This window comes from Rhinatrema bivittatum, chromosome 12, assembly GCF_901001135.1.
Source record: "Rhinatrema bivittatum chromosome 12, aRhiBiv1.1, whole genome shotgun sequence".
In the NCBI taxonomy this organism is placed as follows: Eukaryota; Metazoa; Chordata; class Amphibia; order Gymnophiona; family Rhinatrematidae; genus Rhinatrema; species Rhinatrema bivittatum.
The window spans coordinates 29,508,611-29,534,935 of record NC_042626.1 but is presented as its reverse complement, the minus strand read 5'-3'; the positions used below and the strand labels follow the sequence as shown (position 1 = coordinate 29,534,935).

At 44.6% G+C, this 26,325-nt stretch overlaps 3 protein-coding genes across 6 annotated transcripts in view; 2 read left to right on the top strand and 1 right to left on the bottom strand.

Annotated features, from left to right (window-relative positions):
- The first annotated feature begins 431 nt into the window (after nt 1-431).
- LOC115074560 lies at nt 432-7,560 on the top strand. 3 transcript variants are annotated; one of them, XM_029574128.1, is made up of 2 exons: nt 432-1,106; nt 5,783-7,560. In XM_029574128.1, exon 2 carries the CDS (start codon nt 5,804-5,806, stop codon nt 6,458-6,460), a length of 657 nt encoding a protein of 218 aa, XP_029429988.1. In that variant the 5' UTR covers nt 432-1,106; nt 5,783-5,803; the 3' UTR covers nt 6,461-7,560. The 3 variants fall into 3 exon arrangements, with proteins under 3 accessions (XP_029429988.1, XP_029429987.1, XP_029429989.1); XM_029574127.1 differs by having other exon boundaries at nt 437-1,048; XM_029574129.1 differs by lacking the exon at nt 432-1,106 and adding an exon at nt 1,572-1,823.
- Nucleotides 7,561-9,979: 2,419 nt separating this feature from the next.
- On the bottom strand, nt 9,980-14,104 carry TIMM8B (translocase of inner mitochondrial membrane 8 homolog B). The gene is made up of 2 exons (XM_029572260.1): nt 13,655-14,104; nt 9,980-10,689 (listed from the first exon to the last, which is right to left on the bottom strand). Exons 1-2 carry the CDS (start codon nt 13,778-13,780, stop codon nt 10,522-10,524), a joined length of 294 nt encoding a protein of 97 aa, XP_029428120.1. The 5' UTR covers nt 13,781-14,104; the 3' UTR covers nt 9,980-10,521.
- A 44-nt stretch (nt 14,105-14,148) lies between these two features.
- Nucleotides 14,149-26,325, top strand: part of SDHD (succinate dehydrogenase complex subunit D) — a 30,912-nt gene continuing 18,735 nt past the window's right edge. Inside the window, exons 1-3 of one of the 2 annotated variants that reach the window (XM_029572259.1) lie at nt 14,149-14,297; nt 19,736-19,843; nt 24,217-24,361. In XM_029572259.1, the coding sequence (XP_029428119.1) occupies nt 14,249-14,297; nt 19,736-19,843; nt 24,217-24,361 (302 nt within the window). In that variant the 5' untranslated portion in view covers nt 14,149-14,248. Of the gene's footprint in view, nt 14,298-19,735; nt 19,844-24,213; nt 24,362-26,325 lie in introns of both variants that reach the window. The other variant, XM_029572258.1, reaches the window with a different exon arrangement.

The window sequence follows — 26,325 nt, the reverse complement described above, 5'->3', positions numbered from 1 at the left end:
CTGTGGCGAAGGTTGAGGTATTTATGCATAAAGGAGACAGGCTGAACTAGTTTCTTGAAGAAAAGAAAACGTCAAGATGTTATCACACACTAAACCAGTCAAATTCTGAAGTCAGGTACAAAACTAGATAGTGATTTTGCAGCCATACGCCTGAGAAAATTCTGATTTAAAAAGAGTTCTCATTTAGCATGGACATTTTTTTTTTTACATCTCACATTCACCATGCCAAACCATTCAAATACATCAATATATCTGTACCATGTATCAATATTACTATGCTAAATACTGGCAAACCACAGAACTGCCCCAGGGCGCAAGAAGACACTGACCGAGTTGTCAGATATCCAGTAATAACACTCAGACGCTGCAATTACTTTGCACCCTTGGTGGGGTGTGGCTGGTGAGATTTCCTCTCTCAGGAAGTCGGTTGCTCACTGGTGCCAGAATTAAAAGTAGGAGCCGTGCCACCTTGACTGGCAGTGATCTCTGCCAAACGCTGCTCCTTTGGTGAGCCGAGAGCCCTGGCTGGATTATTTTCACACCAAGAAAAAGAATAGCCTGGAAGCAGAAAATGATACGAGGAGAAGCCACTTGGAAAGAACTGGGAAGCGTCCCCCTAAATTTGCACGAGCCCGAGCATAGAAGCCAACTTTTCAAAACACAAATGACCCCTTTTCTGGTCACGGTGAAGGAATTTGCACAGACCTGGCGCCTATGCCCCTAAATTTGATTATGCAAACGCCGCTGTCCCCTCCTAAATTAACCGGTACGGGGATTAAAACAAACGAAAAAAAAAAAAAGGCAGAGTAACCAATCGGCATTGCACAGAATCTGGAAGAGCTGACTGGTGCAATTTTCAGGAGGAGAAATGAAAGTAAAAGTAAAACTAAATTGAGATTACCAGTTAGAGAACAGGAGACGGCGCCGCCCAAGCATTTCTTCCCGAAAACAGCGAAAAGGGCAAGTTGAACCTGCTGCTTAAACCCAGGCTGAGCCCCGGCGCCGGGCAGTTTTCCTGAAAGCTGAGCGACGAGCTGAACTTTGAAAAGTAAGCGGAACTTGCGCCTGGCCTGAGCCTTGACCAAAGGGCATAACTTTCCGAGCTTGTGAGTAGCAATGGCGCGCGTTAAACCCTTCCGCCGCGGGCTATAAGTCACCAAAGCTGACTAGTGCGCTAGAAAATAAAGCACAAGTTGAATCTTTTCTTCTCCCTTTTTTTCCTTTTTCCCGGGAGGGGTGACCGTGCCGAACGGGGAGGGAGGGGCAGGGGGCGGATTGCAGGAAAATAACAGCCCGGGGGATTTTTTTTTCTCAAAACTGGCCCATGGGCTACCTGAATACGCTCCCTGCCAATTTTGAAACTGCTGTGCATTCAGTGCCATGTAAAAAATTGTTGCTCCCCCCCGATGCAGCCCTAGGCGAAACACGGGACCGTGTAGGGGGACGCGGTCTAAATTGGTATTTTGTGAATCAGTGGAGTTGCCGTTCAAGAATAAAAACTGTTTACGCTCTGTAGAGCTTTTTGAACTACGTGGTTTGGACTAAATTCTTTTCTGCACTTTTGGTGTCTGGATATTATTGAAGTGCAGTATTCTCTGCTCTGTGGTGTTTTGGGTCTGGAACTACCTGAATACCTCCAATATTCGTTCCTTGCAGCGCATACTTCAACAGCTCACCCTTCAGAAAGACATCACGGGACCTGCAGCCTGGCAGAACTGAGCCAAAAAATGTCCAAAATAAAATGTTACATTCTTTCCTAAATAAGAAGTAGAGGACTGAGCAAACAGAGCTGTAGATCCCCCTCACAAGTCTGGTTACAAATCGTATGTATGAATAGATATCCTAGCAGGGTGTTAAAGTCGCTTGTCAGTCAATCAGCTCTTGAACCAATTGCCAAGTAATGAACCACACTGCCAACCAATGTCAGGGACACACACACACAGGTGCTGGGTTACTCAGACATATTTTCAGATTGAGGAAACTTTACTGACACACACATACTGCCAGCGTGTGGGTGTCTGGCACAAAGGCACACACTGACAGCAAGAAAGAGTGTGTGCATCTTTGTGACAGAGAGAGACACACGCACCCTTGCACAGTTTCTCTCTCTTAGGCATATACACACTCTGCTGTTGTGTGGTACTGCTCCTCGTGCTCACGCAGTGAATGCCCCTGCCCCCAGCATTGCCACATCACTGTGTAAAGTTCTTGCTTGCTGCCAGCCTCTCCCTTTCCCATTCACAACCCTTCTCAGCACCCCCACTCTTCAGGAAACCCCCAGGTTCCGCCTCCAGCTGCCCCTCTCAGAGCTCAGCCCCGTCACCTCACCAGCACCGCACATGCACTTCCTCCTGACTCACCCCCTTCCTTTCTGTGCCTGTAGCTTACCTAGACTTTGCCGCTGCCCCTCACCCCCACCAGCATATTCCCATTGACTGGGTGCTACACAGTCTGCTGCTTTTCAGATTCCTCAGGCTACTACTCTGCATGCCTACTCTGGGGGGAGGGAACCAGATGCTGTTCCCTGGACTTAAAAAAAAAATGTAATCCCTGGCCGAAGCTGGGGAGAGTCGGTGATCTCCAGCAGCAAAGCTCCAGGTGGAACCTTGCTTTCCCATGTGCAGCTAGCAAAGCCAGGGCCGGTGCAAGAGTTTTATTTATTTATTTATAACTTTTATATACCGAGATTCAATTAACAAGATTAATTATCACTTCGGTTTACATTACAACTAGCGACATTAACAGAGACTGAGTCTTGTTTTACAATGAACAGGGTAGAAATAATTTGGATAACCTGGGTAACAAAACAATGAACAGGGAAATAATCTGGAATAACAAATTCTGGGATACATAATGTTGGGTGAAGTAAAACAGAGAATTGGGTCTGTATAACATGGGTGAAGAACAGGGAAAATTGAGTAGGGGAGGACTATGAAGTCCTAAAGTTGGTTAGTGTACTCATGATGCGGATAAGAAGATGGCTGAGGTGAATAATTATGGAAAGGCTTGTTCGAACAACAAAGTCTTAAGTCTCTTCTTAAAGGAGATTGGACATTGTTCCAGCCTCAGTTCAGGAGGGAGCAGGTTCCATTGCTAGGAACCAAAGGCGAGTCTTACAGCCTTGCATTCCTCTTCCCCCCCCCCCCCCCCTCCCCGCTTTGCCCTCCCCAAACACAATTACAATTTATGCATTTGTAATAACATTTTACCTGTGGTAAAACCATCACTTAAAACAATAACCAGAAGACTCTTGCAAAAGCAAAAATGACTCTTGGAACCTATAAGGTATTAGGCCTATTGTAACGCCAGTTGGGCTTGGGCATAGCCCTCAGAAAGTCATGAATATAAACCTCTCATGTGAAAACAGCACAAACTGCCAGTACTCAGACTGTTACACTCCTACCTATGAAAAGGCAACACTTCAAATATGACAGCAGGCCCTAAAACATCAGTACACCTCCTATTAGGAAAACAGAACAAGCCAGGCTGCTATAGATCCCTACACAGAAACTACACAGGAGTAGAATACGTCACTTCGGCCATACATGCAGAACACAGACAGATCCTCACCAAATACAGAATAAAGGGACCATCAAATATACACAGAAATGCGAAGACAAAAACTGAACTGGAAATCATGATAAGTCAGACTCTATGTAATGCAGCAATGGAAAAACAGAAAATACCACCATTCCTCATAAAACATCAAACAATAAAATCAAGAGCTGTAAAACATCAATCCCAATAGGAAAATCATACTAGAAATATATATTTCAAAACAGCTGATGAAAAGAACATCCGGTAATTTAACTCGTATACAAATTTTTTAAAATTTCTCTAACACCAATAAAATATTTCAAAAACAGCAGGCATCAAATAATATCCAATAATTAAAACTAATAAGGATAGGAAAAAATCCCTAGTTCTCCATACCTGGGAACTTTTAATTCCAGTCACCTTGAGATGGTCATGAATTAGATGTTCTCTAGCATACTTGTTTCACACACTCATTTGCTCACTCATGGACACACACAGCCTCCCTCTCTCACTGACGTGCTTGCTTGCTCTGACACATATGCTTTCACTCACGGCCTTATGCATGCTTTCACACACATGCTGAGTCATTCACTCTCCCTCACACATGCTCACTGACAACTCACCCTGTCACACTCACACATGTTCACTGGCACACAAACTCTGACTCATCTGTCCAGTCACGCTCATACACGTGCTCAGACTTATGCACACTCACACATGCTGTCATTCTCTCCATTGCACACTTGCACTCTAATGCTCACACATGGTGACATACATACCCTCACCGTCTCCTCATTCAGTCATGCTCACTTATGTTTGTTTTTCTCCCCCTCTGTCTGTGAATAAGTAAAACAAACATTTTTACTTACATTGGTGTCAGGGAAAATCCAGGCAGGGCGCAAGAGAGGAGAGTCTTGAGTGGGCTTTTGAGGGAGGGGGTGGCCATTTGGTGTGACCACATGCCTAGTACAGAATCGCGGCGACCAACACCTATCACATGATTGGGGTGACCGGCCCACTGGGGCATGCCCAAAGCCCCGATAGGCCAATCCACCCCTGACCAGGGGCGCTCTCCATGGGATATGAGCGCATTACCTCGGTGACGCACCCAAGCCCCACTGGTCCCAGAAAGGAGACTTGAACGTGGGGTCTCTTGCACTGTGTTTATTGAGAGGAGAGCAGAATGGTCATTACAACTTTTCTAATTGGCCAGTTGAAATGCATCTTCCAGGCAAAAAAAAAAAAATAATAATAAAAGCTATTAATAAAATCTCCCTTGTGGCTCAGGTGACAAGTTCTGTCCAGCGTCATTCTGAAGTCTCCTGGTTCGATCCCCTAGGCAGGGGTTAGCTGGGGAGAAGATGCTGTAGAGGCAGTGCTTGCAGCCCCTGTGGGTGCGTGGGTGGTAGAAGTCGTTGCTTAAGGAGGGCACCTATTGGCCAGATTCAGAGCCCATGATTGCAGGCTCTCCTGAAGGAGGCCTGGTGCGTGGCCACTGGTAACTGTCCTGACTAGACCAAGTATGTTCAGGACAGAGGCTTATAAAATAGGGGGAAATCCCTCGGTAGTTGCACATGAAAGCTCATGGCACCAGATTCTAACCCTGGTTCCGAATGACTTAGAAATACAAAGGAACAGGAGGAAACTCCCAGGTTAATTCCCCAAAAAGCCCTCCAGAAACCTCTCCCTTGAAACCAAAGCTACCAGTTTCAGGAGGAAGATTTTGGATTTCTGACAAGCCCCCCATCCTGTTGCATGCTGGTTCCTACAGTGCTGATTTCTATGGGTAAAATTAGGAATTACAACCACCAGGATACATTGGCAGGTAGGTCCAAAACCAGGATCGGTGCAAAAATCTCCCTCCTGGAACTGGGTCTGTTGGCAGTTTTGCTTGAAACCCAGCTGGAAGGTGAAGGCTTCCTGTGTTTGCCTTACAGTGCCCCACTACACTGGCTAGCCCAGACCTCGAATATAAGTGCATGCAGGGTAGGTGTGCTGCTGCGCATCCTGCTTTATCTGTGCCACCGGGTTCACCACTGGCCCCTTCCCAGAGAAAAGCGCTCTCCTCATTTCTTCAGCTATGTTTATGCAGGCAAATATTTTGCTGTGATACTATTAACACACTATAAAATACCAGTAGGCTGTAACAAAAGCATCAAACTAATGAGAATAGCTAGAGAAGAAATGCAGAGACTCATTACCTGACTTCCAGACAGCTCCTAACCAGTATTTTTTTTCCTTGTAGGCCTAAAGACTTGATTTCACAATGGCAATCTCCTTCTATGGCTGGGAAACCAAGATGGATGACTGCAACCGTCTAAAATCCAACCAGGAGCCAGAAAGAGGCCGCACATACACCATGTACCACGGGACACACAAGAATGTGGCAAAAACCATCATTGCATCGGGCTTTAAACCATCAAATGGTGGGATGCTGGGGAAAGGGGTGTATGTGAGCAGGAATATCGACAAAGCCAAGTGCTACCCCCAAAACACGGGTCCCAACGACAAGGTCACCTTTAAACTCCGAGTCCGGGTGGGCAAAGTCAAGAAGATTGACTGTGACAACCACCCCCTGCAGAAGACCTGGCACCAGCAAGGATACGACACAGCCTGGGTGCCGCCGAACAGCAACATCTCCGCCATCAAAAGTGGGAGGGAGGAGGACTGCGTCTGGGACCCTAAAAGAATCAGCATCGTGGGCATCGCTTTCTGCCAAGACCCCCAGCTCAAGGCAGAGCTGAGGAAAATGATCAGAGGGCAGAGGAAAGGTCACTCGGGCAAGAGCTGCCGCATCTGCAAGAAGGATATGAAGTACACCCACCCAAAGCTGGAGTGCTGGGAGTGTAAAAAGGCTATCTGCCCTTACCTAGACAGGCATGTGTGCAGGAAGAAACAGGAAGAGCACCATGGACATCATTAAGGACGTCCTTAGTAATATCACTGCACTTCTGCCCAGGATGTCAGTTTGCTTTCAGTTCATTCGACCGATGTGCATTTTTTTAAATTTTCTTTTCAAAATGAAAACACATTTTCATTTGTTTTTCTTAATTTCAAAAAGCCACCAGCTGAACCCCCCCCCCCCCCCCACTGCTAGTGCCTCTGTACCTTCATACAAAAAATGGCATTTTTAGGAAAGGCCGCAGAAGGTCAGGAATGCCTGGGGCTCACTGCTGCCCTGATTAGAATTCTGCAGACCCACGGATCGGGGGAGGGGTACTTCCAGCTTTGCAGTGCTAGTGATTACTATTATTTTTTTTTTTTTTTTAATTACTGGTGGGGAGGACCCCAGCCCTGCAATTTGTTTTATTGCTATGTTTGCCATTTTGTTTGGTTTACTTCATTTCAAAGAAATGAAATAAACCACAAACAAACAAAAATCGTAACTGCCCAGCCCTAGTTCCTAGCCAGCACATAACTTTAGTAAATGAAGTGAACTACAGCAGCTAAAAAGCAGTTGGTCCATCCAGTCTGGATTCCTTCTCTATCACTTTAGGTAGATTAGAATAATCAGTTCCCAGCTGTCTTTAGTGGACTTCTAAACCTCACCACTGCCCTCCTTCATCTGGCTCAGGTATATCCAGATTCTGCATCCGTGCTAGCGCCACCGCCTCCACTGCTAAGACTTTTTCAGACATTGCACCTTCCTCTTTGAGTCTTACAGATTCAGTGTAACACCCAGGCCTTCATCCATGTCGAAGGTTTTATAACAAAACACAGAGCAACCAAAATTTGAGGCTGGTTTTAACCCCATTTTACTCTGGGCAGGTTACGAACTTGCCTTCTTGAAAGTCTGACGCATATTTACCACTGCCATGTAAGGTTGTAAAGGCTGCTTCATGCAGGCTCCCAGTAACAAATCCTACAGAAACATCGCAATTAAAACGTGCAGATTGCATGGTGAAATGGTGGAACATGAGAACCAGGGAGGTTTGTGAAATTTAGCAGAAACTGTAGAACCTGTCCAATAAAGATTACATGCAAAAGGTATATTAGGCTGTTTAATAAAACTTTAGGAATGAGCTTTGCGATCATGTTTGTGTTCTTTTGATTTCCCCTGATGGTTTTTATGCGATCTAATCCAGGGATCAAGATAACTCTGCCCAGCCCGTAAGTATCCAATCTACGCGCGGAGTTCCTGACTGCGATTCCTCACCAGTATGTTCAGGCACATTTCTAGCTGACACACCTCTTTTAACTGTTCAGATCTGACAGCGCTTGAGAACCAACAGGGGTGGAAGAATACCCAGAGTCTGCAAACGCTGAAGATATTTCTCACGTGTGCTGCTGGCAAAGAGTAGATCCTGATCAGATTGCTTGACAAGTGTACAGTAAACCAGTCTTTGAAAGATGAAAAAAAAAAACAAACCCAAAAAAAGACCAGGCCCACCCTCACTAAAAGCCCTGGGGGTAATTTTCCAAAGGATTTACGCATGTACAGGCTTGGATTTGGGTACATGGTGCCACATGTTGATAGGTGCCGGAGCATCACCACTGCTCCTATGCTTCGATGGGAGCCTGCCTCCGAGATGCAGCAGGGCCCAGCTCCAGCACTGGTAGCCATACACCTCTAAAAAGAAAATCCAGGGGTGGCCTCTCGCCGCCGCTCACGCTTGCAAGACCCGGCAGTAGCTCCACTCCTTCCATAGTAATAGGAAGCCAGTGTGGGAGGAAGGGGGGGCAGGGTGCTGCAGAGCCTTGAGAATGTGACTTGTGGCAAGAGGCCCTGCCGTGGATTTTCCTTTTCGAGTTGTATTGCTGCTGCTGTGACTCAGAGATAGGGGGAGGATCAGAGTGATGACATGAGGAGCGGGGTGGGAGTCAGATCCCTCCCCCTACTGCCTATGGCTGCTTGATATATAAATCCAGCCCCACCTATGTAGAGGTAGAATATATCGTAGCAATTTTCAAAAGCCCATTTCACACATAAAACCCAGTTTTAAGCACATAAAGCCTTTTGAAAATTACTTCCACTGTGTACAATACAGAGGGTAAAGAATCAATTATGGTTATTGGACTTTGTATTATGTACAAACCATAAAGCAACCTCACTCTAAAGAGGCTTTGAAATGCTTCAGCACCATACTAATACGAGTAAAGACGGCAGAAAAGAACCAAATGGCCCACCCAGTCTACCCAGGAAATGTATGGTAGTATCTCCCACACTGTGCTGGTTCCGCCCATGTTTTTCTCAAGGGTAGCAACTGCCACGTCGTGCAGTAATTTCCAAGCCTTATAACCCATATCCTAACCCTAGTAAGCCTAGAACAATTGACACATCAAAGACTAATTCAGACCTTACTAAATACTCAAATGTAATGTGTATCCCAACTCTGCAGAATAGGCAACTTCATATATGTAAATATTTGACAGTGCCCATAGTGTTGACCCAGGATAAGCAGCATCAGGCAGGTAAGCACACAGGTCCTTGTTGAGGCCTCAACTGGAGTACTATGTTCCATTCTGGAGATCATATCTGAAAAAGGATGGAGGCAGTCTAGAGGACAACCAAAACTGTGTGGGGTTTGTATAGGAAGACATATGAGAGGCTGAAGTTTCTGAATACGTAGAGCCTGTAAGAGAAGAGGTGCAGGGGAGAGATGATACAGACCTTCAGATACCTGAAAGGTTTTAATGATGCACGAACATCAAACTTTTTCCATTGAAAAGGAAACTATAACTAGGAGTCATGAAATGAAACACCAAGAGGACGACACAGAACCAACATCAGGAAATATTTCTTCTTAGAAAGAGTGATGAATACCCTTCCAGAAGAAGAAGTGAGGATGAAAACAGTAAACAAATTGAAAAGGGCATGGGATAAAAACTTCTAGCCTTTAGGCATCAAGCTGGAAATGAAGAAAAAGTGCATGAGAGTAAGCTGCACGGCGCAGCAGATACTACCCTTAACAGAAGGCATAGGAGATTACTATTCTTAACTAATTAGTGGTGTTTTTGATGCAACTGCAATATTGCTCTCGGCTTTGATCAAGGACAGGGGTAAAAAAAAAAAAAAAGGGGGGGGGGATTAAAGTCAGACAGCCAAGGCTAGGCCCCCGCCTTTTAGGATCCAGGGTACTGCAAGGCAGACAGAGAAAAAGCACCAGACTGCTTCAACTGCCAAGTCCAAAAGCAAAGCATGTTCAAGCAGCATTGTCTGGATCATCAAGAAGGCTGCTCACCCTGTAAAAATGTTACCAGCAGTAAGTTTGTTATGGGTTTACTACCCTTAACGAAAGGCTTGGGGGTAACTGGCACTGAGGGGCAGTTGCTACTATAAGAAACTTGCTGAGCAGACTGGATGGACCAGTTGGTCGTTTCCTGCCATCCATACCATGTTACTATGAATTTTCCCCACCGCTATCATAGAAAAGCACAGTACAAATCTTCAGATAAACACAGTTAACATGACCAAACAAGCAGTTCACATACATTGTCAAACCAAAGTCCATGATTTACTGCTTTTATTTTTATTCTAGTAAATGATCTGATATTATTATTCAGTTGGTACCCATCACATAACAACCAGGGATGTACAGCCAATACATTTTTTGTGTATTGTTTATTTTAGTATGCACTAAACAAAATGGGTAAAAAAAAAAAATGAACACACATTCCTAATAATTCCCGAGATGAAATGGTCACGGCCCATTCTCACGGGGTATCAGAGGGTGATGGTACATTCAGCATTAATGAGCCTCATGTGCCATAGAAGTATGACAGCAGAAAGTGTACTTGTGTCAAGTCACAGTGGAAATGACAGGGTGCTGATCTGATTGCATGCAAACAAGAGCACCTCCAAAGACAACTATAATTAAAAGGTAAAATTACTAGTTTATTTTATACACATTTTCTGGGGCTGACATTTCCTGGTATGTTAGTACAGCGTTGTCTGAAAAAAGCCCAGCTATCTGGATGCATAATTGTCCTGTGAAAAAACTTTTTTTTCTTGGAGATGGTGGATTAGAGAGGGAAGAGCCACTGTCAGTGTCCTCCTTTCTGTACAATCTGAGAAAACCGGCTGGTGATGGACAGTGTTGTGTCAATGAATCGATCCACGCAGCTGACTAGGCAGCTTTCTGTCCTTGAATCCAGCTTTGAGCCAGGTTTATCCACACATTTATCCCAGCAAACATCCATAAAATTATGAACCTGTATGCAAAATGAAAAAAAAAATAAATCTTAGCATTCATAGAGAAATACACACTTAGACTTATGCTGCGCACTGAAATAAGGAAAACAATGTGTCTGGTTGCATGGCTGAGATGATATATTGGGAACTTAAAACAGCACTACAGTTGCTAAGTAGTACTAAATGGTTCTTGGAGTAAGTAGCCTTCCACCAGTAATGAAAGCCTTAATAGAGGAATGCAAAAAGGCATAATAGAGAATATTTATAATAAAACAGTATATACAGCAATCAGAGGGTTTTCAAAATTAAATACCATCTTGGCACACTAAATGCAATAATAAACCAATTATTAGGGGACAAAGCCTCTTTTAGGTCCACAAAGATACAAATCTTTTTAAGAGCATTGAGCAAGCAATGATGAAGGAAACCAGGCAGGAACTCTGCATGGTGCTCTTTGATCACTACATCCAAAAGGACTGCAGGAAAAAAATACCCCCCCAAGCAAATAATGTTGTACTAATTATCTGCCTTCCCCCTTTTTAAACAGTGTATCAGACGTTTTGATAAATGTGAGATTAGTTGGTGGTGTAAGTTTGATCTAATAGTTATTCCTTTTCCTTTCAACCTCTTAAAAGTGCAAGAGTATGCGATTTCTATTACAAACATCAGACATTAAATTCTATAGTTTGATGACATTGATTACTAAAAGAAAATCTGGAACATTTGATCTCATTTTCTCTGCAAAACAAAGAAAAAAATAAATTACAGATGAGACAAAGATTTCTCTGCCTACAATCCGGGGATTTCCCCGTTAACACTCATGTATCATCAGGGCTTCAGGGACTCAAAGAAAAACAGGAAGTACCAAAATAAACTTATGAACTCCACACGTGGTAAATTTCATGGCTTTAATTTCAGTCCAGCATTGCCAACTGGTTCCAACAGGGTTGATCCAGTTCAAAGTTTACTGTAGTGCATGTGAAAACTGTCTAACATTTCCAGGGGATGGGCAAGAAGAGTTTCAGCAATGCTCAGGTAATGGACAGACACAAAGCTAAATATGTTATTTACTGGCACTGCTCCCTCCCACCCCATAAGAGCATAGCTGACTGATGACCTCGTTTTTGAAATCACACTGAGCTAGTGCTGGCTTCTGAGATCCTCCACTCCCCGTGTAGTCTGGCACTTGGCTGTGAAATGGTGAGCCCACAACTCACAGCTGGGCACATCCCAGAACTTGAATCATTCTCGCTTTTATAATCATATCAAACAACTCCTAATTTTATCCTTGGTCTCACAATTCCAAATCATTAAATATTTGAGCATGCTACACCAATACCTCTTAATCCAGATGTAACCTCAGTTTTTGAAGTCTTCACTCCTAAAGAAATAACCGCCAGTTCTTATTTACTTAACCCTATTCTGTAGACGTAAACTTTTCATGAAGACTGTAATCTGTAAGCATCTGTATTTATTATAAGAATTTGTATTTACTGTTTATATTTATTATTTAGCTATTAACATTGTTCTGTTACCACTTGGTACTATTTCTCTCCTTTACCTCAAACTCTAAGTTCCTACTAAGTTAGCCATGTTATTTATACCCAATCGTTGGATGTACTTGTATATTTGTTTAATTGTTCAATCTGTTTGATGTAATTTTCTGATCCTTGTTCTGTGTAAACCGAAGTGGTATGCACTAGTGCATGAACTCCGGTATATAAAAGCCTTTAAATAAATAAATAAATTCTGTGTGGGGACTGGGCTACCTACATCACCTCATGTACTACAACTCTGTTGTGCACCCAGACATAGTGAATATTTTTGGAGGGGAACTTCCCAGTGCTCATTTAGAACTACTAAAGAGGACATCTTCCACTCCTATGGATTTTCTTGTTTGGAGGGAAAATGTCTCTTCCCACTCTGTCAAATTTTTGGAGAGGTACCTCTCCAGTCTAGGCTACATTTAGGCTCCAATTTTTTTACTTTGAGCTATAAACCTCTTATCTTCTAGCAATACTGGACTTAGGCTGGTGGCACTGGCCACTGAAGTCTCAATGATCACTCTTACTGCACCTGGCAGTAGGGCTGCCAACTGGTTCCAGTTCTACTGGTTAGCAGATATAGTCTTGGTTGTAACCCATTGCATGGGACACATCACACTTGAGCAGAACAACTAGAGTCAACTGGCAACCCTAATTGACAGCTACATGTGCAGAGCTGATATCTAGAGTTGCCAACTGGCTACAGATTCTCTAGAAAGGGTTGATCCAATCCTGGATTTACTCCATTGCAGACTAGTCTGATGTCCCTAGAGCAATCCCTAAGAAAATAAGACAAGTCCCTGCATGTAATGGGATACGCTGGATCAACCCTATCAAGTGACTCTAGAGTCAGCTGATAACTTTACGCCATAATAGCCGGTTTCTGGCAAATGACTTTGGCCACAGTAAATAGGCCAACTGTTCATTAACTGCCGCCATTAACAGACCTTCAGACCTCCTCATTTTAGGAAATCACTGAAAATCTGGCAATTTATGATTTACAGCCTGACCCTCGAACTCCTGATCAGCTCCCTAATGCACTTAGTCCCAAACCATATGCACACCGCCCAGATTTAGGCATCTTCCACTTCACTTTACTATATAATCTTAGCCCACTGTAATTCACATTTGTTATTCCTGTTTATAATTAGTATTATCCATAATAAACTTGCCTTTTATAAGTGCTCATTATAATCCTACTTTGGTTTTACTATATTTGTCTGCTACAGCTGAGCTGATACCCCAGTTTTGATGCAACAGGCTTTGGTCTATTATAGAGGAAAAGCGTGACAAAAAATAAAGGATGATAATGCTGGTGACTACATGCACGCATGGTTTCCTAGCATCCCCCCATGCTTCCTAGACCCCGTAGTCATGATTTTCATAGCGAAACTGGAACTACAGGTACCACAATGCACTTTACAGTGACCCAAAGCCCCACCTGCGCCGTGAACTGCGCCTTTTGCTGCTCTACAGCCAGCAGTCGCTGTAATTCCGCCGAATCCTGGCCGCCGTCATTCATCCCCGCCGCGGAGGTAAAATCCAGACCCGAGCCAAAGTCCGACATTTCAGCGACACACGACCTTCAACAGCAGCGTCTTCCGGTTTCCCGGCGTATTCGGAGCCTCGCTCTCGCAAACGGACACATCTGCCACTCCCTCGGGTCTCAACCAATGGAGCTTTGGGCAAGCCAAAGCGAATCTTGCATCACGTCGACCGCAGGACATACCATCCAACTGGGATTGGGGGTGAAAGATTCCTTCCCGTGGACGTAAGGCATCCGGGCTAGGATGGTTTCTTATTATCTAAAAAGCATAAAAACCATGTGGTATACCGTTATCAGTTCAAATATGCAGCAGGAAACCAGTAAAGGCGAGCCTTATCTCGGGTAGCTCTTGTCCACAATTCTTCTCTCTCCCCCCCCCCCCCCCCCCGAGGATGGCCTACAGTGACAGAGTACCCATTTCCGGTAGCAGGCTGTGTATTTCCGGGTCGCAGCCGGAGACCTTGGGGGGGTGGTTCGAGTTAAGCCAGGATGGCAGCGTTGGGGAGGCTGAGCTGGTGCTGTTCCCGGGGTCTGACACGTGAGTCCCTTTGGAGCCAGAAGGGAAGTTGGTGGCGGAAAGGGCAGTGGGTGAGGGCGGCAGCTCCGCTAGGTGCTGATATCAGCGGCCGCCGCCCTCAGTCTGCACCTTGTTCATGTCACCCCTGAGGGGAAGGTTATGTGTTTCCTGTTGCAGTTACGAGGATGATGTGCAGCTGGTCTTGGACGAGCGTTACCTGTAGAGCCTGATAGCTTGGCCCGGTTTTCTGACATGCTAGTCTAAATAAATACAGTTAAGATGCCCCTTTCCCATTCTCTTTAAAAAGATAGTTTCTGGGGTATTCAAAATTTCCTCATAAGCCCTTCCCAATCTTACAACTTTTAAGTAAAAACGGGATTCGGCTGTGCTGGCCATCAGGGCCACGCGCTATTATCTCATTTATCCAACTTTAAAGCGGTTCGTCATCTTTACTAGAGTCGCACTGATACATGTAAAGTATAATTTCAGTACGAACAGCTGAAGAACTTGAGAGAGGAGAATTGAAAATGGGGAGTAGCCACCCATAATGATGTACGTTTATTATACCAAAATTTAAAAAAAATGTATAAGGACAGGACAAAGGAACTCAAGGAATGAGACTGAAGAGGAAATATTTTTATTTGAGAGACGCACGTTCATATTGCTCAAAATCTAAGTAGTACCGTGGTAATTATGAAAGATATAATTTAAAACTTGTAGCACACAAATGATATAGTATTTTATACACCACTGCTGGTAGAAACTTAAATGTAAGTGGTATAAAATACAAGTAAACTATTTGGTAGCTATGTAGACTTTAACAACATTTCTCAACTTTAAAAGTTTTCTGAGGTGTTCTTTATAATTTGCCAATCAAAGGTTTTCAGAGCCCTTTTGGATATTTTCAAGAATTTTGCTAGTTCCACTCATTGGAATGTTGAGACATGAGCAGCAAATTAATTTATAAATTTAACATCTGGTATTACTTCATAAGACCAGTGTTTTAAAGAAACCTGGGTACAAATTGAAATTATTTTGACGTTTATATCAAGGGAGTTCTCTAAAAGTCTTCACACCCTTGTACATTTTTCATGTTCTGCTCTCTAAAAGAAAAAGCAGGAGTTTGTTTCACAGCTATAAATATATTCTACACTTTAATTATGAAAGATCAATTGCAGAAATATTTCAAAAGTAATTAGGAATTTTAAAAAGTATTGATTGCATAAATCTTCATACCCCATGACTCAATTATTGGTGGACATCCCTTTAGTAGTAATAACATCCATGATTCATTTAGGATAAGTGTCTAACAACTTTGCACAGCAAGCTAGTGCAATTTTCGCCCATTCTTGGCAGCTCATGTTCTTTCAAATTGTCTGGGGATCATCTGTGGACCACAATTTTCAAGTCTTGCCTCAGATTTCCTATAGTATTCAGGTTTGGGTTTTGACTTGGCCACTTGAGACATTCACTGTCTTCTTGCTGAGCCATTGCATTGTTGCTTTTGCCTTGAGCTTAGGATCATTGTTCTGCTGCATGGTGAATTTTCTCCCAAGTAAAACTGGAATAGGGTTTTCCTCCACAGTCTGCCTGTAATTTGCACCATCTATCTTTCCTTTGGGCTTCAAAAGCCTCCCTGTCCCTCACTACTGCAAAGCATCCCTGGAACATAATGTTGCCACCACCATGCTTTACTTTAGGGATGGTGTTAGCAGGGTGATGTATTGTATTACTACTAAGCAACTTGTGCTGAGACAAAAATATTTCACTTTGGTTTCTTCAGATCACAGAACTTTCTCCCACATGTGTGCAGTGCCCATTAAATGTTTTTCAAACACTATGCAGCACAGTGGCTTCTTTCTTGCCACTCTCTCATTCAGGTCATGTTTATGGAGTAATCTTGAAATTGTTGAATAGTCAATATTTTACCCAGTTTCAGTTAGAAATGGTTACTGACTTTGGTGGGATGGCAGTGTCCTTGTGGTGTCAATCTGTTTTCACTTCACAGTGATGGATGTGATAGTGCCCCAAGGGTTATTCATACACATTGAAATTTCTTATAGCCTTCCCCCAATAGGTACCTTTTGAATAATGTTATTGGTTTGGCATGTTTTTACTTCTGCTTCAAATCCACGTCATAAACAAAACAGCTTGATTCTGCATCTAGGAGTATTCAGATCAACTTGACTTCTGTGATTAGACACAGGTGGGCTCTGTTTAACTTATTATGGATCTGTTTTTATCGGATACGTTTTTGAACTGGAGCTGATTTGGATTTGGTATGACAGAGTATGAAGACTTATGCAGTCACAACTTTTTGTCTTTTTATTCTTAATTACTTTAGTAATATTTCTATAATTGTTCTTTACAATGAGTGTGTTGTGTAGATCAGAGAAACAAATTCTTACTTTAGTTTGCATCTTTTAGATTGCAGAATGTGAAAAATGTACAAGGATGTAAAGATTTTTACAAGGTACTATAGCATCATAACAACAAGTTACAAACAGATATGAGGTCCTGTCCCTAGGGCTGGAAAAATCCCAGGAGTCAGGTCACCTGGATGCTTAAAATTTGGCACCTAGTGCCTGAAATTCAAAAAAGAATAAAAAAAAAAAAAAGCTTAACTAGAAGTTCCACACAGAACTAATTGAACCTACTTTTTGGAATGCTGCACATGCTCCATGGATCCTGAAAAAATACTTCTGACTCCATGGTCTCCCTGAAATCTCATGAAAATTTGGGTGTGGGTCTGGTGCAAAATGAAAAAATTCTTAGGCACAAGTGCACACAGGGGTTTGTGGAATACATGGATTCTCCCCAAAAATAACACTCTTGTGATTCCCATAGATACCCCCCCCCCCCCCCCGACATAGCCTGAAAATTTGGGGCAGATTGCATGCACAACCAGGATCTTATTAGCTGGTGTAATGCACATACAGTTGTGGAATACATGGAGCCACCAGAAAATTCCCTTGTCATGATCCTCACATCTGCTGAAAAGTTGATGTGGATCGGAGGCAAATCTCAAGTGAAGTGACATGATTGCATGCGTTGAATAGGTAGATTCCCCCCAAAAAGTATTCCTTTGTGCTCCTTGTGAACCCCCCAGATGTGTGCCTGAAAACAAGGTGTGGATTGAATGGAGAATGAAAAAGTTATTAGGTGGCATAATTGCACTCCTCTATTCATGGAATACATGGATCAAAAGAAAAATACCCCATCAGTCCTCCCTGACATATCCTGGAAATCTGGTATGGATTGGATGGAAAACAAAAATGTTATTTGACAGTATAATTGTATTGATTAACTTGTTTGTTTATTTACATGCTCTTCTGTTCTGCAACTTCCAATGGGATTGTTCAGGGTGGATTACAAATGACATTCACAGTCACATAATGCACACAAGAGACAAGACATAACAGAAATAATTACCTAAATAAGTGTCTACAAATATCCATAATTAACTTGCATAAAACAATAAAAGCTAGCCATATACTTGGTTAAAAAGAACAGCCTTTAATGCTTTGTAAAATCTAAATAGTCAATCTCCGCTTTAATTGGCTAGACAAAATGTTCCACAGTGTGGGCCCATAGACTGCAATCCCTAGGTGAGGAAATGAATAATTGATTCTGTCCCACAAAGCCCAATACCCATCATGGTGTGTACCTCACTAACACTGTACTAAGACTAGATGGGTTATTCATAAAATCTTATATAGCAATGTTCAGAAATATGTGGATACCACAAAAAATACCCTGGGTGGTACTTGTGGACCCTCTGATGTGAAAATTTTAGTGTGGCTTGGATGAGTGCATGTCTTCATAGATCTGGAAACAAATAGCTTTGTTAAACTCCTCTTGGCCCCCAGTCAAGCTCTGAAAATTTGATGTGTGGCTAGAATGCTGAATTGACAGCATTATTAGTAGAGGACAGGTAAGCATACAGGGTGATGGCATATGTTTCCTTACCTTCCAAAAGTAGGTTAAAAATGGACAAGACAAAAGAGAGCAAAAAAAAAAAAAAATCCAAGCAAAACAACAACAAGAAAAACAAATATCATTACTGCTGCAAATGTAATAAATCAATAAGAAAGTTGCTGGGAGCCCATGAGCTTTTGAGTCTCTGTAGACCTCGACATATGAAGAAAGGACGTGAGGTCTCAAAGGGTCTTGTATTACATCATTTTTGTTTCCAAACCTGTTCTGGGGATCCCCACAGCCAGTCGTTTTTTCAGGATAGCCACAATGAATATGCACGAGATGAACATACATATACTGAGTCTCTGTGGTTTGCAAATTTATCTCGTGCATATTCATTGTGGCTATCCTGAAAACCCGACTGGCCGTGGGGATCCCCAGGACAGGTTTGGGAAGCCTTGCTGTAAGAGGTATCACAATCCACTTTTCTTCAGGGCCAAATGACAATTGGTACTCCAAACCAATGCAAACAAACAGGCCGATACAGTACAGTGCGCTTATTCAGTAAGGGGTAATAGCGCATCCAAAACGCGCATTCAACCCCCCCTCTGAACCTAATAGCACCTGCAACATGCAAATGCATGTTGATGGCCCTCTTAGGTATTCCCGCGCAATTCAGTAAATGTGCAGCCAAGCCGCACATTTTACTTTCAGAAATTAGCGCCTACCCAAAGGTAGGCGCTAATTTCTCTGGGCACCGGAGAAAGTCGGAGGTCCCGAAAGTTTAAAAAAAGTAAAAAAAACAAAAAATAAAAAATTTGAAATAAGCCCGCGGCTCGTGGGTTGAAAACTGGACACTCAACTTTGCCGGCGTCCGGTTTCCGAACCTGTGGCTGTCGGCGGGCTCGAGAACCGACGCCGGCAAAATTGAGCGTTGGCTGTCAAACCCACTGACAGCCACCGCTCCTGTTGAAAAGAGGCGCCGGGCCTAATTTAAATAAATTTATTTACTGTATCGCGAACAGGAGAGTGGCCTGTGTGTGCGCCGGGAGAGCGGGCGCTCGCCCACTCTCCTGCGATTTTTACTATATCGGCCTGACTGAGATGTGTAAATATGAAAGGGAGAAGAATTCCATCTATTTAACTTAGATTGTAAGCTCTCTGGGATAGGGAGGATTGGAAATATATTCAGAAAACTTAAATGCTGTCAAATTTTAGGAACCGAGAAAAATATTTTCCTTAATTGTCATCTCTTCTCGCCTTTTTAAAAGTAGTCTGATAACTTAAATATGCTACCAGGCCATTCAGTTCAGAGGTGGCTGTGAGTATGTTCCTAAATTATTTAATAGTAAAGCACTAAGAAATTCTGTTTGTGTTCAAGATGCTCTTATAAATGCAAATTATTTGAAACACACTTGGATGTTCTTTTTGGCTGCAGAGGAAGTTTACCCCATTTTAACTTCTTGGTTAGGTTGAGTTCAAATCTGTTACATTCTCAATTGTACACAGATACCAAATCATTCTTGGATTTTATCCTTTAGCTCTTCTCCTCAATAAAAGCCTCTTGACCAGACCTCTGATTGCTGCCAGTCTCCAGAATTGCCCTGTTCTGCTGGCATCTCAGATCCACGTTTCTTCAAATCATCATGGTATGTAGCAATACATTTGGTCTCTTCTTAGCAAAGTGGCAGAATACAGCTTTTCCTTGAGTAGTAAGACAAATGGACCTTGCTGTATGGAAAATTCACTTCCTTAACATGGTAGATGATGGCAGATGAAGATCAATTGGCCCGTCTGGTCTGCCTAATTATTCCTGTCTATGCTGTAAGGGTGTATCCCAGCTATCAGTCATAGAAGCTTACCTGCTTGTAGCATATCTCATATCCAAGTCAGTTTTTCTTTTGTCTTCCCGTTCTGGGTAGATGAGCATACAAACTCCTATACTTTATCCACCAGCCTTTGTAATCCGAACAGCTACCAGAATTAACAAGGAGAGGTTGCCCTAACATTCAGCGTCCTCTGTCTCTGTAGCTTTGGTGGACTTTATCCAGCTACCACCAACCTGTCTTGCACAGAAATACTTCATCAGGCATCCATTTACATGTGGGTGAGCCTGAAGAAGTGGTGAGAAGAACTGCCAACAGGGGAAATCGTATCTCAAGTGTTTTTAGGTCCTAGTGACTGCTCTGGAAACTGCTTTATGCTCTGTGTGGTAGTTTAGGAGAAATGTGTAATACCTCTGTGACAGAAGGGAGTAAGGGGAAGAGAGTGAGAATGTGAGGGGTCTCCTACTAGCTCAGCATGGAGAGCTGCTTCTTTAGCTTGACACGTTAATTGCATTTTTGTAAATAGACCCCTAAGTTTGTAGAGTGAAGCCATAAGGGATTTAATATATCGGATTGTGAGTATTCCTAATAAAAATGCTTCATAGTCATTGGACTCCTTTCACCCTTAGCTGCCTCTCTGGGTGTTTATTTCCTCAGGGAACTAGAAAACAAATTAATTGACCTCTGTCGTTGTCTCTGTATATCGTATTTTTCTGGGAGTTCTGTACATGGTTAAAGTTTATAGATTGCAGAAACATGACCACAGAAAATATCTTTAACAGCAAGGCAGGTAGCCTGAATAAGATGGCAAACAACAAATTAACAAAAGTAGCACTCAAATGTTTGTAATACAGACCATTAAATAAAATAAGAAAAATTAATATATGCACGTGTGACTTTAATCAAAGAGATAAGTAACTTTAAAGGTGGTAAAGGGGAAAAAAAAAAGTCTGGGGACCCTAAAAACCCAACATGGCCATATTATGTCAGCTTTACATCAGGGGATGCCTTAACCGATGTCTTTATCCAAAGCACACAAACGCTTGGCGACTTCATCAGACCAGCACTTTGTCTTGTAGTTGAACGTGTGGTTGGCTAACATCCTTTCTTGTTTGCTACTTAAGCATTTCTTAACAACCAGGAATGTGCCTTACAGTCATACTTGTCCGAGAGCCAATTATCAGTAAAGAAATGAAATGTGGATAACTAGATGTAAAGTTTTGTTTCTTAAGTTAATGAAACATCAAACTCCAGGGCCGGTGCTTCCATTAGGCAAACTAGGCGGTTGCCTAGAACACCAAAATATATATATATATCTCTTTGATTTTTTTGGGGGGGGGGGTTAGGGGTGGCAAAATCCTATCAGTATGAGATGTAGAAGAGTGTTGGGCCAGATCTAATACTGCCGAAGAAGGGGGCACTGTGCTGGAGTCGCTCCTGTTAGTAGGAGGGAAAGTTGTGTGGAGCTGCTGCCAATAGATAAGTTGGTGCGGGTGGCGCATGACTAAAGTTTTGCCTAGGGCACCAAATACTCTTGCACTAGCCAAGTCCAACTTCTACAGTCATCAGTTTCCTCTTCTCTCAAATACAGTTCCTGAAAATTTGTAAATGGAAATAAGAGATTTTTTAATATAGTGCCTGCCATCAGCAGAGCCAGAAAAACCCTGGGTGCCAAAGTTTGGTGCTTGGTGTCTACCTGAGCCAAGGGGAGCTGCTGCTTTTGAAGCTGTGCCTGGACTAAGGGAAGCCGTGTCACTGCAGGTAGAGAGGTGGGAGGCAGGGGAGCAGCTAGGAGCAGTGCTTCTCAGTCGTCATTTTATGGCACACTTTTGAGTTTGCTGAATCCTAGTGGCAGTCTGAATCAGTTTTGCGTGATCCTCACCCCTCCCCCTTTCCTCCCACAGGCAGTCAGGGCTGGCTTTGGTGCTGGCTGGGCTCCCCCAGAGCACTGCAGTTGGTGAAATCCCCCATGGGGGAGGGGAGGGTTGCTTCTGGGAGCGCTGTGGTTGGAAGAGTCCTTTTGAAGTCACAGCAGCATTCTCTGTAGAAGGCAGAATATCCTCCAAAGTGCTGCTGTGCAGTGGTGCCCCTAATGCATTGTGTGACTGCAGAGGCTGCACACTTCTAAAGTTGACCCCTCCAGCAGGAGGAGAGCATCACTTTTTTTTTTTTTTTAACCTGTATGTGTTTCATTCTGACATCTGAACATGCAGGGCCAGGGGGATCCTGCAAGATTACAGGTCCTGGCACCTTCAGACATCAGAATGAGGCCAGCAGAGAGTTGTGCTCGCCTCTTGCCAGTGGGAAGCAGGGAGGGAGATTTATAGTTGGTGAATCTGGAACGCTTGTTCCAACACTTCCATCTCCCCTTCACTGCATTCATCTCCCATTCACCTATTGCTATCGTCTTCATCAGCCATACACTCTATAGCTCTCCCACCACTTCCCATCATCCCCGTTGGACACTCTCTCCCATTACAGTCAGCCATTTCATTCACTCACCTCTGCCTTCCAGTCTGACTCCATTATACCCCTCTCACCCCAGTCACTCTTTTCTCTGATTCACCTTAACAGCCCTTTTTGCCCACGTGCTCCCCTTCCCTGCCTCTCTCATAATCTTCCCTTATCAATCCTGGCTTTTACACATCCACCCCACTCTTGTGTGTGCCTGTTCAGCCTTTCCTCCCTCCCAGTCAGCTCCTCCACTACTCCCCCCCCCCCTCCTCCCCCCAAATCATCTCCTCTGGTTATCTGTCATCCTCCCCACCTCTGACAGTCACCCTACCCCTCGTCACCACATCTGTCTGTCTTATGCACACCATCCATCACCACCTCCTGACTTTCTTTTACACACCCTCCAGCTCTCTCTCACCCTTCTATCCCCTTCCACCAGCTCTCTTGTGCCCCTGTACTCTCCCCCCCCCCCCTCACACACAAGCCCCCGCCAGTGCATGCCCTAGCTCTGCCTGTCTCTTCTCCCAAACCTATTCCTTTACCCTTGCTGCAAAACATGTGGCAGCATGGACCTTGAGAAGGAAAAAGTTGCAAACAGCCCTAAGCTTGCATGGCTGACTAAAGGGGAATGGGAAGGGGACAGTATTCACTCCTCCTTATCCCCCTCCTGTCCCTTCCCAGAAATCACAGCCCAGCCTGGAGTTTTGTGCTACAGCCCTGCCCCCTCTTCCTGTATCTGCTGGCTGTAGGCAGTCTGGGGGGGGGGGGGGGGGAGGAAGGAAGGGCATGGACTGAAACTGACACTTCAGGACAAAGAAGAGCCGCTTTCTGCTCCAGTTCCTCTCCTATCACCTTCCCCCCAAGTGCTGTCTTTTGACAAGAGGACAGGAGAACAGGGGCTGTTCTTCTTCTGCTCTGCAGTGTCGCTCCAGCCTTGCTCTCCTCCTCTCCTGTCCCCGCATGACAGAAGGGGATCAGAATAGCCCTGTTTTGCTCATTCCACTCAGCCTCGCCCCCTCCCCTCCTAGCCCCTGCATTATCTGCCTGGATGGGGCGGGACTGGAACAGGAAGCAGAGGGCTGGCCAGTAGGAATGGGCCCTTGTTTTTCATTTTGTTTCACTCGGTGAGCACTAAACCAAAATAATTGGAAAGTAGTGTGCAGTAAAAAGAAACAAAAATTTAGAAAAAAATAAAAACGGGAAGGGAAGAAACCAAAAAACAAACCGTTTTTGGCTGCGCATCCTACTGTCCAGTAGGCAGGGTATACGTGCTCCTGGCTGCCACCATAATAGCAAATGGAGTTTCCCAGGCATATCTGAGAAGCACTGAGCTGGAAGAAACTTTTGGGGAGAGAGCAGCTTGGGGAGGCTGAAAAGAGGTGGGAGGGAAGAAGAAAAGGCCAGGAAAGAATCAAAAGTTAGGGAGAAAAAAGCAAAATAAGCATGCAAAATAGTCCAAAAGAGCAAAACAAATTTCCCTGGCTCTTAAGAATTCTTGGCTGGCTCCCAAGTTTCCTAAATATTTTTCCATTCTAATCATCACTTATAAATGCAAGGTCATAGTGTGAATTCTCCTGATTTGTGACTCTGGGTCTTACCCATTTACATGCAGTTCCAGTTAGAGCAGAGCACTATGTAAAAAGGTTAATTTTTTTGGCAATGTAAAGCAATCTTCGAAAGAAGCTCTTCAAACAAATAACTTGCGTTTTGCATTGTTGTGGATCTTGTCTTTTATGTAGCAGCCAGTTCCAAGGCTGCGTCTCTGCACTGGACGAGTGAGAGAGTCGTCGGTGTTGTGCTCCTTGGTCTTCTTCCTGCAGCCTACTTCTGCCCTGGGCCGGTTGCAGACTATTCACTGGCTGCAGCTCTCACCCTGCACGGCCACTGGTAAGTAAAGGGACTTGCCCAGAGCAGTACAGGTTGTCTCTGGGATCTCTGCACCTTATCTTTGTTTCTGTAGATTACAAGCAGGACACATCCTGCTGGCATTTCTTCATATTAACTATTAATTTCCTTTTTCACCAAAAAAACCCTTCCAGTTTGGTTTTTAAGATAAAAAGGGATGTTCCCTGTACGTACCAGGATCAGTCCAGACCGCTGGGTTGTCTCTCCCTTCCAGCAGATGGAGTCAGAGAAAAAACTGAAAAGGCAGCCCCTCTTACCCTGGTTTGCCACCTGCGACCCTTCAGTATTTTCTCTGACTCTCAGCAGAGGAGGTCGACAGAACCTCCTCTGCTGAGAGTCCTGATCCTTTACATTTTTCCTTTCCAGAGTTATTAAACTCTGATTTTCTTCTCCCTAACACCTTTGGCTACATCAAGTTTATTGAAAAAAAAAAAAAGAAACAAAAACAGAACTTTTTTGTTTTACCGGTAGTTCTCACTTCCACACCAGCTGCAGTAGAGGTAAGGCTGGGGCTGGACGCTCCGAGAGCCTTGTCCCCTGAGGCGCGATCTTCTCTGGAGGGGGATTAACCGGTGGGCCGGTTCCTCCCCTCAGCATCCTGAGACGAGGTTTTCCTCGGGTGCTGAGTGCTGTGCTGAGCTCCCCTTGCGCAGTTCTCCCAGATCTCCGGAAGGCCGTAGTTCGGCAGAGCTTATTTTTTGCTGGTGCCTCTTACTTTCTTTCCTACCACGCTGCCCAGATGCCTCCAGGATGCCACGAGGGTTGTCGTGCACGGCATGTGGGGAGTCGGGGCCGCGTCTTTCGCGGGACAGGGTGTGCGCCCGCTGCCTCCCCGAGGGGAAGTCTCGTCAGGGAGGAGGGTTTCGGGGCGCTTTTGCTGCGGGACTCGGGCTGGCGCTCCTGATCGCGCGCAGCTCCGTCACCAGCTGGCGTGGGAACGCGGCCATTTTGTCCGTTCCCTGCCTGCCTGCTGGGGGAGAGGATTCTCCTCTTTCTCCTCCCAGCTTAAGTCCGGTCTGGCCGCACGATCCGGGGCCCTCCCCCTCCCCCGACGGAGCCCTTAAAGGGCCAGGCAACTTTTTCGTCAAAGTTTATATTATTGATGCATAAAGCCTTTTTGGAGGTGGAAGCACATCAGCAGGATGCGGAACCTCCTCCCGCAAAGGTCGCGAGACGTGCCACAGCCCTAAATGCCCCTTCGGTCCCTGATGTGACTCCGGACCCTGGTCCTTTGGGGTCTTTCCTGGGATCCACTCCTCCAAAATATAGACGGGGATGTTGATGAGTCTACCCCAGTAGAGGGGGACAATCCCCGGGTTTTCCACTTATTTCGGCGGTAGGAGTTGGATCCTTTAATACCCCATGTTCTGATGCGCCAATCCCCAGCTCGGAGCTGGTTAAGGGGAATCCGGTACTCTCAGGGCTACGAGCCCCTCCAAGACTTTTCCCTTTCATCTGATGCTCATGTAGCTGGTAACTTGTGAGTGGGAATCTCCTGAGGCGACCCTGCGAGCGGGCAGGGCGATGGAAAAGCTCTATCCCTTGCCCGAGGAGGCCTTGGACATCCTCAGGATCCCCAAGGTGGACACGTCTGTTTCCGCGGTCACTAAGCGGACAGCCATTCCTGTAACAGGTGTGACTGCGCTTAAGAATTTGCAGGATCAATGGCTTGAGGTTCTCCTCAAGCGAATCTTCAAGGTGTCAGCACTGTGTTCGGGCAGCGGTCTGCAGTAGCCTCATGCAGCGGGCGACCCTCGGGTGGGTCCAGCAATTGCTCACCTCCCAGGAGTTACCACCGGAGGAGGCCGATCAGGCGAATAGGATGGAGTCCACGGTGGCTTACACGGCGGATGCATTATATGATCTGCTACGGGCTTCTTCGCGCAACTTGGCCACTGTGGTCTCGGCTAGGAGGCTTCTTTGGCTTCGAAACTGGTTGGCTGACA

What these genes read in the sequence shown, in the direction of transcription:
- LOC115074560 (XM_029574128.1), top strand. Translation starts at nt 5,804, where the DNA reads ATGGCAATCTCCTTCTATGGCTGGGAAACCAAGATGGATGACTGCAAC.
- TIMM8B (XM_029572260.1), bottom strand. Translation starts at nt 13,780, where the DNA reads ATGTCGGACTTTGGCTCGGGTCTGGATTTTACCTCCGCGGCGGGGATG. An exon ending in AGGCGCAGTTCACGGCGCAG is followed by an intron (nt 10,690 to 13,654) that starts GTGGGGCTTTGG and finishes TTTTGCATACAG; the next exon opens with GTTCATAATTTTATGGATGT.